General features: G+C 37.8%; 1 protein-coding gene across 4 annotated transcripts; it reads left to right on the top strand.

Annotated features, from left to right (window-relative positions):
• The first annotated feature begins 685 nt into the window (after positions 1-685).
• Positions 686-14614, top strand: LOC128868449 (zinc finger protein ZFP2-like). Of its 4 annotated transcripts, none has more exons than XM_054110550.1 (5): positions 686-767; positions 901-1204; positions 1259-1757; positions 7168-7275; positions 10280-14614. In XM_054110550.1, the coding sequence occupies exons 2-5, from the start codon at positions 908-910 to the stop codon at positions 11830-11832; spliced, it is 2457 nt and encodes an 818-aa protein (XP_053966525.1). In that variant the 5' UTR covers positions 686-767; positions 901-907; the 3' UTR covers positions 11833-14614. The 4 variants fall into 4 exon arrangements, with proteins under 4 accessions (XP_053966525.1, XP_053966524.1, XP_053966526.1 ...); XM_054110549.1 differs by having other exon boundaries at positions 712-822; XM_054110551.1 differs by having other exon boundaries at positions 712-832; positions 7222-7275.
• Positions 14615-15606: the final 992 nt, after the last annotated feature.

The following is a 15606-nucleotide window of genomic DNA, read 5'->3' as shown; positions in this document are numbered from 1 at the left end:
GCCAAGTATTTCTGTTCCACGTTATAATACATCCACATATAAGTACATATATGATCTACTTTTTCAAGCTTAACTCTCAATCCGTGAAAAAAATCGAGATTTCCCAAACGAAATTCTTCTACCTTTAATATAAATATATATATATATATATATAATCCAAAATAATAACCATAATTTTTGACATACAGCCCTGTATCATCAAAATAAAAACTTAATAAAATGGACACCGGCAAAGAAAACAGGTTTGTAGACATAATTGTAATAAATTTTTGTTAAATATTATTAATTAGGTATTCATATTACAGAATAAATTTGTGTCCATAAACGCTTTGTCCTCTTATTACTTATTATAAAATGTAAAATCGAATTTCATGCGTATTGGTGCCATAGTTTTTTGAAGCCGCAGTAGACGACGGTTACGGATTTCCTCCAACTGTTTTTTACTAGTAGCCACTTGCGCAATGAAATTAGCTATTCTTTCTCCTTCGCTTTTCTTCATGTCGTTAATAATAATTAAACAAACCAAAAATTCCAAAATATTCCACCAAAGCAATTTCTATGAAGAAAAAAGTTTCGAAGCAGTATTGACAGCTGATTGTCTGCTATGTGTGAACGGGTAGATTAATTTTGTGGATTTAGTGCTAATTACTGCATATGTGAACGTACGTTTACTAAGGAATAATATCGATTATTTCCCATCTTTGATATAAAAAGTTTATGTTGTTTGTAGGTTTGATTACTCTACAATTTTGGATTTAATTTAATGTGTAGGTTTGCTTCTAAATGAAATATCATATATAAAAGCTGTAGAGTGTAAATTAGGTGACAAACGGTTAAGAAAATTGTTAAATTAGATCTGTGGTGCGACAGTCGATTATCTTTTTTATATATCTGTTATAGATCTGTTATGACAAGTCTATTAAGCGGCACAGAAACAGAACTCTCTAAGATGGTGTTAACTTCGACGGAACACTACACAAATGAAGTTGAGGATATCGGGAGCGAAAGTACATTAACTGCTGAAGCATTCATTATAGAAAATGCCAAATGCTTTCTTTGCGATCGTAATTTCGTCGAAGGTGAAGGTACCTTTCTGATATTTGAAAGCCGTTTGCGAGATGATGGAGGAATTGATAATCCACTGTCCTTCATATTATCAACGGCACTAGGCAGGGACCTGGATGAAACTAGCGCCCATTCAGCCGTAAGATTGTGAAAATGTATTTTTAAATGTCGTATTTTAATGTATTATTTGCAGTTACTTTGCGAGGCGTGCAACAAAAATGTCATTGAGTTTGAAAAGCTACTTCAGAAATTTTGTGAAATGCGCATTCGTATAATCACTTCTTACAATCAGACCGTAGAGGGCTATAACATTGAACCAATTCTAATTGATTTTGACGGCGAAATTTCTCACGGAGATAAAACCGAGGTTAAAGATGTGCTTGACAGTATAATTTTTGATGAAGCAAAGAGTAAAAAGGAGAGTTTAAATACGAGTATAATCACACCCCGAAATGAAAGCCAGAGATGTTGGGAAAACAATGGAGCAGAGAAAAATAATTCAGAAGTTCTTGTGAAAGCTGAACAAACTTTGCAAGACCCAGATTTAGTCGAAGAGATAATAGACAATGAAACAATTGTTGGCGAGTGCATCATTTCGCATACTGATTCTGAAGTTAGAGCAGAATACGGCGAAAGCAGTTTCGTAAAATGTAATGACATTGATTCGGACTTACGTGTTAATGCTGAGCAAGGTAATACTTTTATTTAAGCGATAATAACAGTGTGAAATTTGCTTTCCTTCCCGCTCCAATTTTCATGAGAGGGGCCAACGAGCAACACCCCACAGTGTTCCGTGAGTTAGACCAGGGCAGGATTTCTAGAACAAGTATCGCACTTGGGTCCTTACAAAAAATTGTATTTATACCAAAGGCAGGAAATAAGTTACCACTTCATCTTAAATCCTTCGATGTTTCGTGTAGAGTGGGAGTAGAAAGACCACTCTACCTGATATCCACTTGTCAGGAATAATGAGAGTGGCCATAGACATAGTGAAGATCCTTGTGAGGCACTATACTCCTAATGGACCCAGCTTTTTCAACATCAGATTTAGTGCGTTAGGGCCAAAGGTTTTAGATGGTTTCATATGGTTGATGGCCCCCTGAAGCTCATCGCTGGAGAAAGCAAGTGGCGTACTGTTGTACGTCAGTTTGTGCAGCCGTCTGGTGGCACTACGTTTGGATCTGTTAGCCGGGGGATAGACAATGAATTGCCGGCTAAAATAGCTCGCGCATCTCTTCGGATCAGACGAAGCACGACCGTTGAAGGTGATATCCACCTTGTCGTTGTGCTTCGTCGGGTTCGACAGGGACCTTACGGTGGACCAGAGCTTGCAAGCACCAGAGGTGAAGTTGCAGAACTTCAAGTGCTCTTCCCATTTAGTCCGCTTGTGTTGGGTCACCAGTTGCCGGATCTCCAAATTGATATCATTTATGCGAGGATCCCCTGGATCGGTCTGGCTTAGGAGGTGACGCTCGTTTGCCAGAACAGCTGCTTCAGATGGGAAATTGGGACGTACGTCCCCGATCCTTCCAGCAGGTATGAAGCGGGCCGTGGCAGCTGTGATCACCTTGCGGAATGCGCGTTCGCCTGCGCGTACATTGGTGGGATTGGGGAGAGCGGCGCAGATGTCCTCAGTAAAGTCCGCGAATCTGGTTCAAGAAGCTTTATTAAAGTTGTTGTATGACCGGTGGTCCGCGGAAACAAAGGCGGCAGGTTTCTCGATCGAGACGATAATGGGCAATGGTCTGATGCAAGCGATAGCATAGTCACTGCAAGATTTACACTTGAATGTCAGGTTCCGAGGAACCTTGGTGTGACACACGGAACAGACTGCGGGGGGACCAAGAGCTGCTAGTTTGTCCCCGCACTGGGATAGGAGCAGAAGGGTTGTGGGTCAGAGAGTGAGTTATGTTTCACCGATTAGGTTCTGTTGAGGTTTGATTAGTGACGGCAGTTTGAAGTGCCGGTATATTCGACGATGAAGCCGTTGAGGCAGGGGCCCCCAAGTGGCGGGAGCAACACGTGGCCACATACCGTGTGGACCACTTCCTATGTGTCTTAAGGCCTGAACAGGTCTTAAGATGGCACCACCCGTTGCACTTGTTGCACTTAACCGAAGTGGAGTTCGGGTGGAACCGTTTGTGGAATATGCAGCAATAGAATTATTCTGGTCCAGGGTTGGGTTCAAATTGGGGTACGATACACTAGACAGGGCTAGTTTACTGTGGCGGCAGCCCTTGGTCGGGAAAACCGGGGTCATTCCAGTAACGTAGCTGCCATGGAAATTAGATCTGAACGTTTGCCATTTTCTCCGACGTTTCCTTCTTCTGGTGGCAAGACGCTCGTTCTGACCGTAAGTTTTTCTTTGAACGGTTTTTTTCTGCTGTTAGGTGTTAGTGTGTATTTAGAATATTAATATTATATTATCGTTGATATCTTCTTCAATATTTATTACAATGTCTGCTTGAGCGAGCTTGCTCTTGTAGTACAACCAATTTTTTTTCATGTTAAATATGGGTGTTCTTGCAATACGATCATGTCTAGTGAGATTTCCATCAATATTTGTAGTAGCCGCAAAGTCAATCAAATCTGTTAGTTTTTTAAGGTCAGACGTGGACTCAAAACCAGGACGGTTTCGTCTCGCGATAAAGTTATTATAAATATGTCGGCTTTTTGGGTATATGATATTTGTAATATTCGTAAAGTACGCACCAGCGAAATCCATGCATATTTGTAGGCTATGAATTGTATCACGACAATTGCGACCTTCTGCAAGTTGTTTCTTGTTATTCTTTCATTGTCAACTTTGCGACATACATTTGGAACACTCTCGTACTTTTGCATACTTTAGGGAAGGTATTTTGGATTTTATGCTATTGTACAATCGCGTTAAACATAGAGGATTCCACTAATATGACTGTATACTGGTCCAGGATATATGTAGATACCAATACTCATAGTGCAAAATGTATTTTTGCAACACGATCATGACTAGTGCAACATGAAAGTATGAATACAGAACTTTCTTAAAATTGTTCTTATTTAAGATGGTGTGAATTGAAACTGGAACAGAATTCCAGATATGGGTAACATTTTTTCCGAGTTTAGATAATTGTATTTAAGTACAATCAGATAATTCAGGTATTTTACGCAGGGTTTGCATTAACTAATTCGTAGCAGCAATATTACCGAAAACATTGCTCTGCTCCCACTACTACTCTGAACCTGAACAGATGAGTGGTGGAGCAGGTAACGCAAAACCCGCTCGAAGCAACGTTTCGTTACTGCTAATAGCTTAGAGTACTGGTAAAAAAAAAATGCAGTACTCTCTGTAGTTGGAGTAGTAGCAGAAAATTTGGAACTCTTCCGGAGCGTACCTTGCGAATTATTCATGTGTTCTCCAAATAGCACTACTACTCTCATGGATACTACTTGAGCAGTGTTCGTTTTTGTTTCGTTAGATGCATTTTGTATGCGGTTTTGCGGTGTTACACTGAAAATATTATATAACCGACAAATTAGGTATGTCCGAATACTGCAGGTTGCACATATGGTTGAATACAACTTAAAATTATATTTTATTCAAATTTCCAACTACAAAGAGTACTGAAAACTCTTTTTGATCAGTACTCTGAGCTACTAGCAGTAACGAAACGTAGCTTGGAGCTGAGTAAAATAATTGATCACGTGTTTTGCACTAACTGCTCCTCTACTCATCAGTTCAAGTTCAGAGTAGTAGCGAGAGTAAAAATGAAAAGTAGGAAGTAGCGGGGCAATTACAATCCCTGATTTTACATCCAACAACCCCTCATATTTTGTTAGCCCATATGCATACAAAGCGAGTAACATGATTAAATACCTACTACATAAATTTTGTGAGCAGATTGAGAGTCCAGTCGAGTGAAGACTAGTTCAGGATAGTAGATTATTGTCAATATAAGTTCTAGAACAAGTTTTCATCTGAAACCAATTTGTGCAAATGTTGTCGACATTCTCAAATTTCTTGAAATATTATACACTTTGGATACGATGGAATTTACATGGCCGACACAAGTAAGGCCAGCGATAATAACAAACAAATTTAAGGGACTTGTAATCAACGTAAAGAACTGGAGTAGAATTAACGTATTTTTTTTTAAACAGTTAAAATACGACTTGGTTGGGATACGGTACACTAGACAGGGCTAGTTTACTAGGGCGGCAGCCCTTGATCGGGAGAAACCCGAGTCATTCCGGTAACGTAGAACCGGCTGCCTTGGTCATAGACCGTTGTATTGTTTTTGAAAATCGGGTATCAAATAACCGAGTTGCAATAAAACAACAACTATGCTCGGTGGTTTTTTCGACCAAGGCTACAGCCCCAGTAAATTTGCCCTGTCTAGTGCACCGTACCTCACCCCTCGTCTACAGTCGTTGAAGCAGCTCTATGCAGAAAGACTACTTCCAATGCGACAAGTGGTGCCACCTTAAGATCTGCATATGAAAGGAGTAAATGAGGTTCAAGTGGCCATAAAAAACAGCGAAAGCTATTCTTCCCGATAGACTTAACATTCTGATCCTGGAAAACCTGGGACAATTGAGAGTAGGATACCTCACAAGGGCGTTCAATCTGTCTATGGCCACGCGCATAATTCCTGACAAGTGGAAACCTCGGAAAGCATTTAACCAAGGAGAGTCTTATCGGCCGATAACTCTCTTTTCCTCAGTAGTGCAGACAATTGAGGCTCTCCTACTCCTACTCCCATTCTACAGGAATTAACTGACTCCAGCCATATATCACCATGTATTTCGCAGACTGCACAGTACCCTCACAGCCCTCATCACCATAAACACCAAGATAAATCGCGAGAGGACGGTCCTAGTAGCGTGGGCCTTAAGAAGGCTTTCGACACAGTCAGCCTCTCCACTCTACTAGATGATATTCTACACTCGCCGGAACTCAAGAGGTGGTCCGCGAACTATTTGAGTGGTTGGCATTTGTCAGTCATCTTTCGAATTCAAAACTCAAAATAGAGGAGGATAAAATAAGGTGTACCGCAGGGTGGTGTCATTTCACTCTTGCTTTTCAACTTCGAGATCTCGGAACTCGCTCAACCACCAGGGGGGCGCCTCACTGCTCTCCTATGCTGACAACTGTTCGATTATGGCGTCGGGCAATGACATCGATTGCCTGTATTTCAAAGTGAACGTTTATCACTCCAGCCTGTCACGCTTTTTCACTGCGAGGAATCTCAAACTTTCCCTCACTAAATCCACGGCGTCCTTCTTTACCACCTGGATAAAGAAGGTCAGACTACAGCTTAAGGTGAAAGGCGATGACACACCAATACCAACAGTTAACAACCCCAACATTTAACAACCCCAACATTTTGAGTGTCACCTTCGATAGTTTGCTCTTCTTTTCAGCGCATATAACCCCAATTGCCACTACGGTCAAAAACTACTACAAGGTCCTCAACCTAGCCGGTAGCACTTGGGGCACAGAAACGCTGCGCCGGCTGGTCGGCTCTTAGTAGTGATACGGTGTGGACAAAGCAGTAAACATTTCAAAATACTGCAATCATCCTCCCTCCTGGTTAAGGAGCAATTTACTACCGAAGGTATTGCCTTTTTGTTTCGTCTAATTCTGCATATAATTTGCCACCAGTATGCAAATGAAAGATAATTTTGCGCTGAGACTGCGTGAATTAACTTTGTTTTCGATTCATTTCAGAAAAATTTAGCTGTGCAATATAGGAAAGCACGTTAAGCTAGAAGTAGTGTACCAATAATTTTTTTCACATGGAAAAGGGACGTTTAATTCCATGAATTAATGTGTTTTAGTATCGCACAAATTATTGTACGTAGTATATACACGTATTATTATAAAACAATTATATAATAGAATTTTCATTTAAGTTAAAGTAATTCTAGATGTTTTAGCTCACTTTATCTTCTTCTTTATCTTCAATGCTTCTTTTCGTAAGTCTACATGTACTCGTACATGTAATTTGGTAGTCATGACATTTAGTGCTTCTCTAAACTTTTTTATATTTTTAATTAAAATAAAGATGTAAATAATAATAATAATTTAGTATCATTATTGTTCTTGTTTTGTTGTAGATGTAACGATATGTCAGATGCGAGACGAATTCAATGGCAGTTCTTCCATTTCAGGTGTCAAAAGCGAAGAATCTTTAATGTACGATCCAGATTGTAGTAACAACAGCGGTAGGTGTAAACACTTTTATTATGAGTTTTTGTAGTATATATACAACAGCTTGCTCATGTTCTATGGAAGCTGATTATACAAGGGTTGCTATTTATATTTCTGGTCTTGGGAACTTCTAGTGTTATTAGGCGTCATCTGACGTTTTCATTTGAAAGCTGGACATATTTTACCATACTTATATAGGTACAACGTTTTGATGTGTTTACTGTATACAGTGGCTTCAAAAATCCATCTCGTCAAAAAAATGGAATTAATCGAAATAATTGAGCAATATCGTATTGTCACCGTGAGATTGAGGTATGTAGTATGAAGACCGCTAATAAAATTTTGCATGATCACAGTGTGGTAAAAAAGGTGTGCTCACATTGGATTCCACATATTTGAAAAAAAGCGACTGGGCAAACTTGTTTGTAAATTGGTTGAAACGAATGCAATGATCATCATGGAGAATATTCTGAAAAACAATAAAACCGTTTTCAATCAGCAATGTTCATTTTTCCATTGCTGGGACAGAAATATAAATAACAACCGTCGTATTTAATTTAAAAGTAATACAATAAAAACATCATGTGAAATAATCTGTTTGTGAAATTCAAATGAACCTCCGTAATAGTTGAAACTCCCTAAGCCGGCAAAACTTCTAGCTGTACGAATTTATGAATGATAAATAATTTTTTTCAAATGTATCCCACGTTGGTGAAATTTTAGATGTTTCTGGTTTCTTTAAACCTACGGCCGCCGTAGCCGAATGGGTTGGTGCGGGACTACCATTCGGGATTCAGAGAGAACGTAGGTTCGAATCTCGGTGGAAGATCAAAATAAACAGTTTTTTTTAATAGCGGCCCCCCTCGGCAGGCAATGGAAAACCTCCGAGTGTATTTCTGCCATGAAAAAGCTTCTAATAAAAAATATCTTCCGTTCGAAATCGGCTTGAAACTGTGGAACAACATCAAGACGCACACCACAACTAGGAGGAGGAGCTCGGCCAAACACCCAAAATGGGTGTATGCGCCAATTGTATATATATATTATATATATATATATATCTGTAACATGGGCCCAACAGAAAGTATTTGTTTACTTACATAAAGCTACGCTAACAACAGGCTTTTGACTGGCTGATGAATTGGGTTGACTTCGGCGGATATGTACCTATGTTCTTTAGAAATCCATATTTTGATTATGTTGTCTTGCATGTAACTCTTTAAAAGGAGGGGATCGATGTTGTTAAAAAGGGTTGGGTTGTAAGTTCCCGGAAGGATATCAGTACATAAGGAAGCTTTAATTGAATTTCGCGGAGTGTGTATAAGAATACATTATCTGCACTAAACACAACTAATAATCTAGCTAAACTATAAATATAAACAACAACAGCAACATAAACATAAACATTTTCTGCTAACAATCATACTCTTAAAACTTATCATGACCAATCCAATATCTCCCTACTGTGCATAGAACTCAGAATTTTCAAAAAAAAAAAAACTAATATATTAAATTTCGCTCATTAAACAATAATTGCCGGTGGTTTACGTGTCGCGGGTTGCCAGTCATACTTTGTGTTAATTTCTACCCAAGTTTGCTTGTACACCTAGAAGCATAATTTAGGCCTTTAAAAATATTATAAACCAAGTTTTGTGTTCAATGCTTTTAATCTTTTTATTTAAGATTAATTTTACTGAACGTGCAGATGGTTAAGAGTTAATAAGACAAGTGGGACTTCAGAAATAGTTAGCACATTTATTATCAGTGACTTTAACTGTTACGCTTTTTTCAAAAGAATCAATAAATAATTGTTATTTTTGCACCGATTTATTTTCAGTCAAAAATAAGTTAAAAGTTGGCATTTGTTTTTTCAGTTAAATATACAAGTTAACCCCGGGTGCCGTAACCGAATGGGTTGGTGCGTGACTACCGGGAGTGCATAGGTTCGAAACTCCGTCCATGAACATCAAATAATAAAAAAGGCTTTTCCTAATAGCGGTCGCCCTTCGGCAGGCAATGGCAAACCTCCGAGTGTATTTCTACTATGAAAAAGTCGGAGTCGGCTTAAAACTGTAGGTCCCTCCATTTGTGGAGCAACATTCAGTTGCACACCACAAATAGGAGAAGAAGAAGCTCGGCCAAACACCTAACAGAAGTTTATTCAAGTCAAAAACCTGACTTATTTTTTTGGTCAAAAATCAAGTGCCAGCGATACAAGTCAGTGTATAATGCGCGTTTTTAGCACTTAAAATTGTTCTCAGTGATTTGCAATGCAACTTATCCGAGCAGAACTTGGTAGCTATATTAATTGTTAAATTAAAGAAATTAAATGCTTGTCTAGGAAATGAAAAAGTGCAATTAAAAAGGAAGTACATTTTTACTTTGATTACTTTAAGTGAAAACTGACATATTGTTATGGGAAGGTAAGCTGCTATTTTGGATCGAAAATATAAACAAATTTTAACTCTTATATTTGACCGATAAAATAAAAGCAAGTTTTTAACTTTCATTTTTGACATGAAAAATTGTACTGTTACTTTTGGTTTGAAAAGGCTTACTGCTGACTTTTGTCCAAATGTTGTATATGTTTGAATTTTCAACTTTTAGAAATAAAAACGGTGCATTAGTATCAAAACTGTCGCCATTGATTTTTTTTTATTCTAAATAAATCTAATATAATGTATTCATTTTATTTCATTTTTGTTTCATATGTCATACCCGGAAATAATAAAAATAGAATGGCTTTAGCGAAAAAGTGCATGTACTTTGGTTTGGTTGCGTTTGCGTTTGTGAATATAATTATATTATATAATGAATATAAATATTTCGAGTTATGTTACTCCTTAGAATTTATCCCTAGTGTAAACTTAAGTTAAGTCATCTTAAATTGGTATTTCTAGAAGTTAACATATTTTTATAGAGTTTTAATATTTCAATTCAAATTATTCTTTCATATATTTACAGAAATATGAACAATCTAACTTTTTCTTTTTTTCTTTTTTATTAATGCGCGACTAGCATCCATATTACATTATACGATGAGTGAAGAAAATTCAGATGATGAGCATGATATAGACGAGAACGCACAGTTTGGAAAAATAAAGACGATTTTCGAGCAGCAGGACAATATATACTTTTGCCTGTTGTGCAAAGAACGAAAAGCAATGGTTGCGGATCCATTTACGGAGCATATGATTAAGAATCATGGCATACATTTTTATACTTGTGAATTTTGTTTCGCTGGTTTTCTTTCTAATGAGAGTTTAAAAGAGCATGTTGACAAGGAGCATTCCCATCTATATATTACAATGCAAGAAAATTCTGAAGAATATCAGTGCAATATATGCCAACAAGTTTTCGTCAGTCAAAGATTGCTGCGTTTGCACAAACGCACTCACAACATCGCAACCTTTCAATACGAATGCTCCGAGTGTCAGAAGAAATACAGTTGCCGGAACTTGTTGATTGATCATATGAATATGCACACTGGGGAACGACCATATAAGTGCACGAAATGCCCTAAGAAGTTCGCGTCAAATTATACATTGCAGGCGCATATCAAAATTCATAGTGAACGGCTGCGTCCATATAAGTGTGATAAATGTAACAAAGCATTCCTTAACCAGCAAACTCTTACGCACCATAAGAAGCTACACCTGGGGGAGAAAACATTCATTTGTGATATATGTTCAAAGGCCTTCGGCACCCAGCACAACCTTGATGTGCACAAGATTGTACATTCTGGGCAACGACCGTTCATATGCCGAACTTGCGGCAAATCTTTTTCACGCCGCGCGGAAATCAAAGATCATGAACGTATACATACTGGGGAAAAGCCTTATAAATGTGATATGTGCGATGCCGCTTTCGCCCAACGCTCAAATCTAATGACACATCGAAAGTCTACACATTTAAATGAAAAATTACACAAATGCGATCAATGCGGTCGTTCTTTTAAAAGACGTCGCTTGTTACAGTATCATATTAACGCCGTGCACACGGGTGTACGCCCCCATGAATGCGAAATATGTGGTTCGTCGTTTGTTTATCCAGAACATAAAAAGAAACATATGCTTATACATGGAAACTCTAAGCCATATACCTGCGAAGTATGCGGCAAAGAGTTCAACAGTTGTGCAAATCGAAACGCTCATCGTTTTGTTCATAGCTCCAAAAAACCATACGAATGTCTCAAATGCGGTGCCGGGTTTATGAGAAAGCCACTGCTTTTGGCACATATGAAACATGCAGGTCACACGAATGACACAATAATAATAAACCAGCCGCATATAAACGACAAAGGCACACTGACATTAGGAAGTGAGATGATTACGGTTGACTCGCATGATACAACAAATGAACTGAATGAAGTTCCTGTCCATTTTTTACAAGAATCAAATACAAGTGTTTGTAATGAAACACTGCAAAGTATTCCGCAGGGTACAGCTGATATTATATGTGATGTTGCAGAAACGGATAGCGTGCAGTATCTGGAGTTTGATGATTTAGACAAAGATGGTCACCAAATAATAACTTGGGTAGATATTAGGCGAGATAAAGAAGAGATTTAGTGGTGGTTGAAATTTGTATACGAAGGTCACTATTTATGTTGTGAGCGGTGGCAACGCTAAGTATTATTTGTTGTATGCTGCTATTTCTATTGAAAAGTTTTTTTAGTTTGACTGTAACATTACTCAGTAGATCGTTTTCTTATCTCACCAGGATTTTTGTGGTTTACTCTTCTTTTTCTTTATTGGCGCAGTAACATTTTAGCTGAGTTCAAGCTCTTCTACTCTTGACCCTTCCCAGCGGTCGCTGCACTATGTCCATGTTTGTGTACATCTCATATAGCTCATCGTTCTTTCGTGTTTAATATTTGCCGTCACCAGCGCGCAAAAGTTAGTAAATTTGCCACAGAATCTTTCCCTCGAACACTTCCCGAATAGACGAAGCCCTTCACTTTTTCAAATCAATAACTGCCAAAAGTTACGGGGTTCCTAAATCGCGAATGCACTGCATTTTTGTGTGATAATAGGAGATACTTCGTTTTGTCCTCATTCACCTTTAGGGTGCGAGCAGAGTGAGCGCTGATGCCAAGCGGAGCCGAACCGAGCTTATTGACGCTTATTTTCATGCGAGAAGAAAATTTGTATATAACACAGTGAATGCGAGAATCAGCGCTGAAATTCTGTTTATTCCATGTGTTTTGCTCTTATGTCATTTAATTTTGTTGTTCATTTGTGTTTATAAAATTGCTGTACACGGTAATGGATTCATCTGATGACGAGTATTTTGCTTCTTCTAGTGTGATTAATGCAATTATTAACACAAAAGAGTTTGGAAAACATCCAATTACACTAAAAAGGAATGAATTTGGTGAATTTCATCAATTATATAATGATTTAAGAAAATATCCAGCTAAATTTCAACAATATACCAGAATGAAAATTGCAACATTTGATTACATTCTGGACAAGATAGGTGTGAAACTAAACAAAAACTGGACAAATTTTATTAAGGTGCCAGTAACTTCTTGCGAAAGATTGATAGTGACTCTGAGGTAAAATAATTCTTTAATACCTTGTTTAATTCAATTATATTTCATGTAATAATTTGTATTTATAAAAAACTATTTATGTATCGAGTCAGTGTAATAAATTGGCGTCTCCTTTGCCGTTTGTATTTGGTCCAATAATGGCTCACTTCCAATTTGTATGGAGGCAAATGATGAAGTGGTTGGTTCATTTGTGATTTCAATTGGCACAAATGTGCTGGACTGAAAATGTCCTGCTGTGCTCAAATCAAATTGGTACTTTTATTTCTGCTGCAACCGATGTCCACAGTTTTTCCACACAAACACGATTGTGATACAATTTGTTTTTTTGGTCCCACAAAGCAGGCCGGGAAAAAATTTCACTTATTATTTGATCGATATCCATTTTTTTTTATTTTTAAACCATTAAAAAACACAACTGCACTCTAAAAAGTAAACATCAGCAATGCAAAAAAGCGCGCAAAACGCTTTGAAACTGTTTTCTCGCACTCATCGGCTTTGCTCTCTGCTCTTGTCGGCGTTCACTGTGTTATACACAAGCTTATTTGTATTGACTTGTATGTAATCAGTTTTATCGCACTGACAATCTTTATCGCACTGACAATCTCGGCTCGGCTTTCAGCGCCCAATCTGGTCGTCACCTTAGACACAATAGCGTTGCTTTTAATGGCGATGATGTCGATATCATTACGTCGATACGTCTGATATCAGTCAGTAATTGTACGCTCTTGTAGAAGGCTGTATCAGCTCGTTACAGCTATGCAGCTCTTACTATCTTCTCTGAATTTTAGGACAGTGCGACGATAGAAATCGTCTTTGCCCAACTTGGCATTAAAATCGCCAAGTACGTGGCTGGGCAGCGATCTATATAGAAGAGACCCTTGAGATCGTCCTTCTCTTCCGTCGGGGCGTTAGCGCAAATCAACGATATGTTGACAAATTTTTCTTTGTTACGGATTGTGGCAAAACGTTCGTCCAAACGGAATTTCTCTCCACCGCTAATTCGACACCGAATTTTCGTTCCTTTACACGACAACTGTAATAAACGTTACAGAGTCCTGTGATTTTCTTTCTTTGTTCCGTCCATTCACTTTCTTGCATAATGATGATTTTAGCCTTAGCATTGTCGAGGACATCAACTAGCCGGGCAGAAGGTCCTTCCCATTTAAGAGCACGCCTTGAAATCACATTATTTATCTCGTTTTTCATGGACATCATCACAGAAAATTCTTAAAGGAGGCATTACTGTTCTTCTCATTGGGATATTTTTACCGAGACGGGTTGAAAACTCGGCACACACGGTCAGTTGTGCTTTTTCACATCAGTTTGCCTCCAACTCGGTGTTCGGAAGCTACCCTGAACATAGTTGGGAGAAACCCAGAGGTTGTGAGCTGCTTCAATCGTATGCAGGAGAATTGGTGTGGTGAATCGGTGAATGGTGTTCAGAAACTTTCCCCACTGCGTAGACTTCTACGCCCGGAACCACCTTCTATGTTATGTTGTTTACAGTTACTTTAAATTTGGGTACGTGGGTAACCCAAAGGTGGATTATTAAGGCAAAAATACATAATCTCGGGTATCCTTCGATCAGGGCCGAATTTCTTGACGGTTATAAGATCGTCACAGGCAACGGAGTCTCCTGTTTTTTTATTATAAAGACTCACAATATAAATAGTTACTGCGTATCTATAGCATTATCTAGTAGCACTGTATTGATTCGTGCTTATCTGTACAAATTTTCCCAGTAACAGTAAAAGGGGCACATATTTTAGTGAAATCTTGACTTCTATTCAAATAAATAGATTTAGTTTTTGCAAATAATTACTGTTAGATGTAATTCGAAATCAATAAAGAAATAATGCCAAAGCATTAAACGACTGTATATTGTTCAAAGGGCTTATGAAATTGTGTCACCCAGCTTTTTCATGTTTTGCAATACAATTTTAGAAGCTACCTTCGACAGCTTATTTTGTTTTCTGTCTTACACAACCGCAAACATGACCAATTGAAAAAATTTGGTTAGCTGGGAATAGAAATACGAATTGCGCCAAGGCCTTATGATAGGTAATAACCAAATCATCACTTGGCCACCTAAACTAAGACCGACTTCCTAAACTCAAGTTTGCAATGCATAACTCTAAAATTCGTGTATGCAATGTAAAGCATATTTTAGTTGCAATCATGCTTTGCATAAAATAGCTTTAGGTGTTTAGGAACATAAAGCATGTGTCAAAAGTAGATAATAAAACCAAGAATTTTATTATTCGTGAAAATGGAATCGACAAGGTATACTTTATTTGTTTTATTGGCAAGTGCTGAAGAACTAATGCATAAGACTAATACATCAAATATTGATTTAATAGGACAACTTATTAAAAAGAAAAAAAAAACAAGCGGTATAATTTTTTAAGGACACTGAAGGCATCGAAAAGAAAGGTGCTAAAAAATAAAAAATTTTGCGAATCTGATTCACTAATGGATGACGACAAAAAAACATCTTCAAGGTGAGTAAAAATGAATTTGAAATACAATATATAATAGGTAACCAAAATTTTAGAGGATGATATTTAAGAAACATCTAGTTATATCGTCTCTGGAAAAGGGAAAAGAGCTTTCCACATCTTTAATTTCTCGCAATATAGTTTCCCAAATGGTATTTCATTTCTTTTTTTTTTTGCCGCTAAAATCAGCTTCATGGCGAAGTCTTGTCGTAATTAATAACTTTTTGCGTTCATGTGTCCACTTCTTTTCTCTGTAACATAGATATAAATATACGTTTTCAATTATTTGT

This window comes from Anastrepha ludens, chromosome 6 (genome assembly GCF_028408465.1).
Source record: "Anastrepha ludens isolate Willacy chromosome 6, idAnaLude1.1, whole genome shotgun sequence".
Taxonomy (NCBI): Eukaryota; Metazoa; Arthropoda; class Insecta; order Diptera; family Tephritidae; genus Anastrepha; species Anastrepha ludens.
The sequence above is the reverse complement of the archived record's forward strand: the minus strand, read 5'-3'. Positions and strand labels throughout refer to the sequence as shown.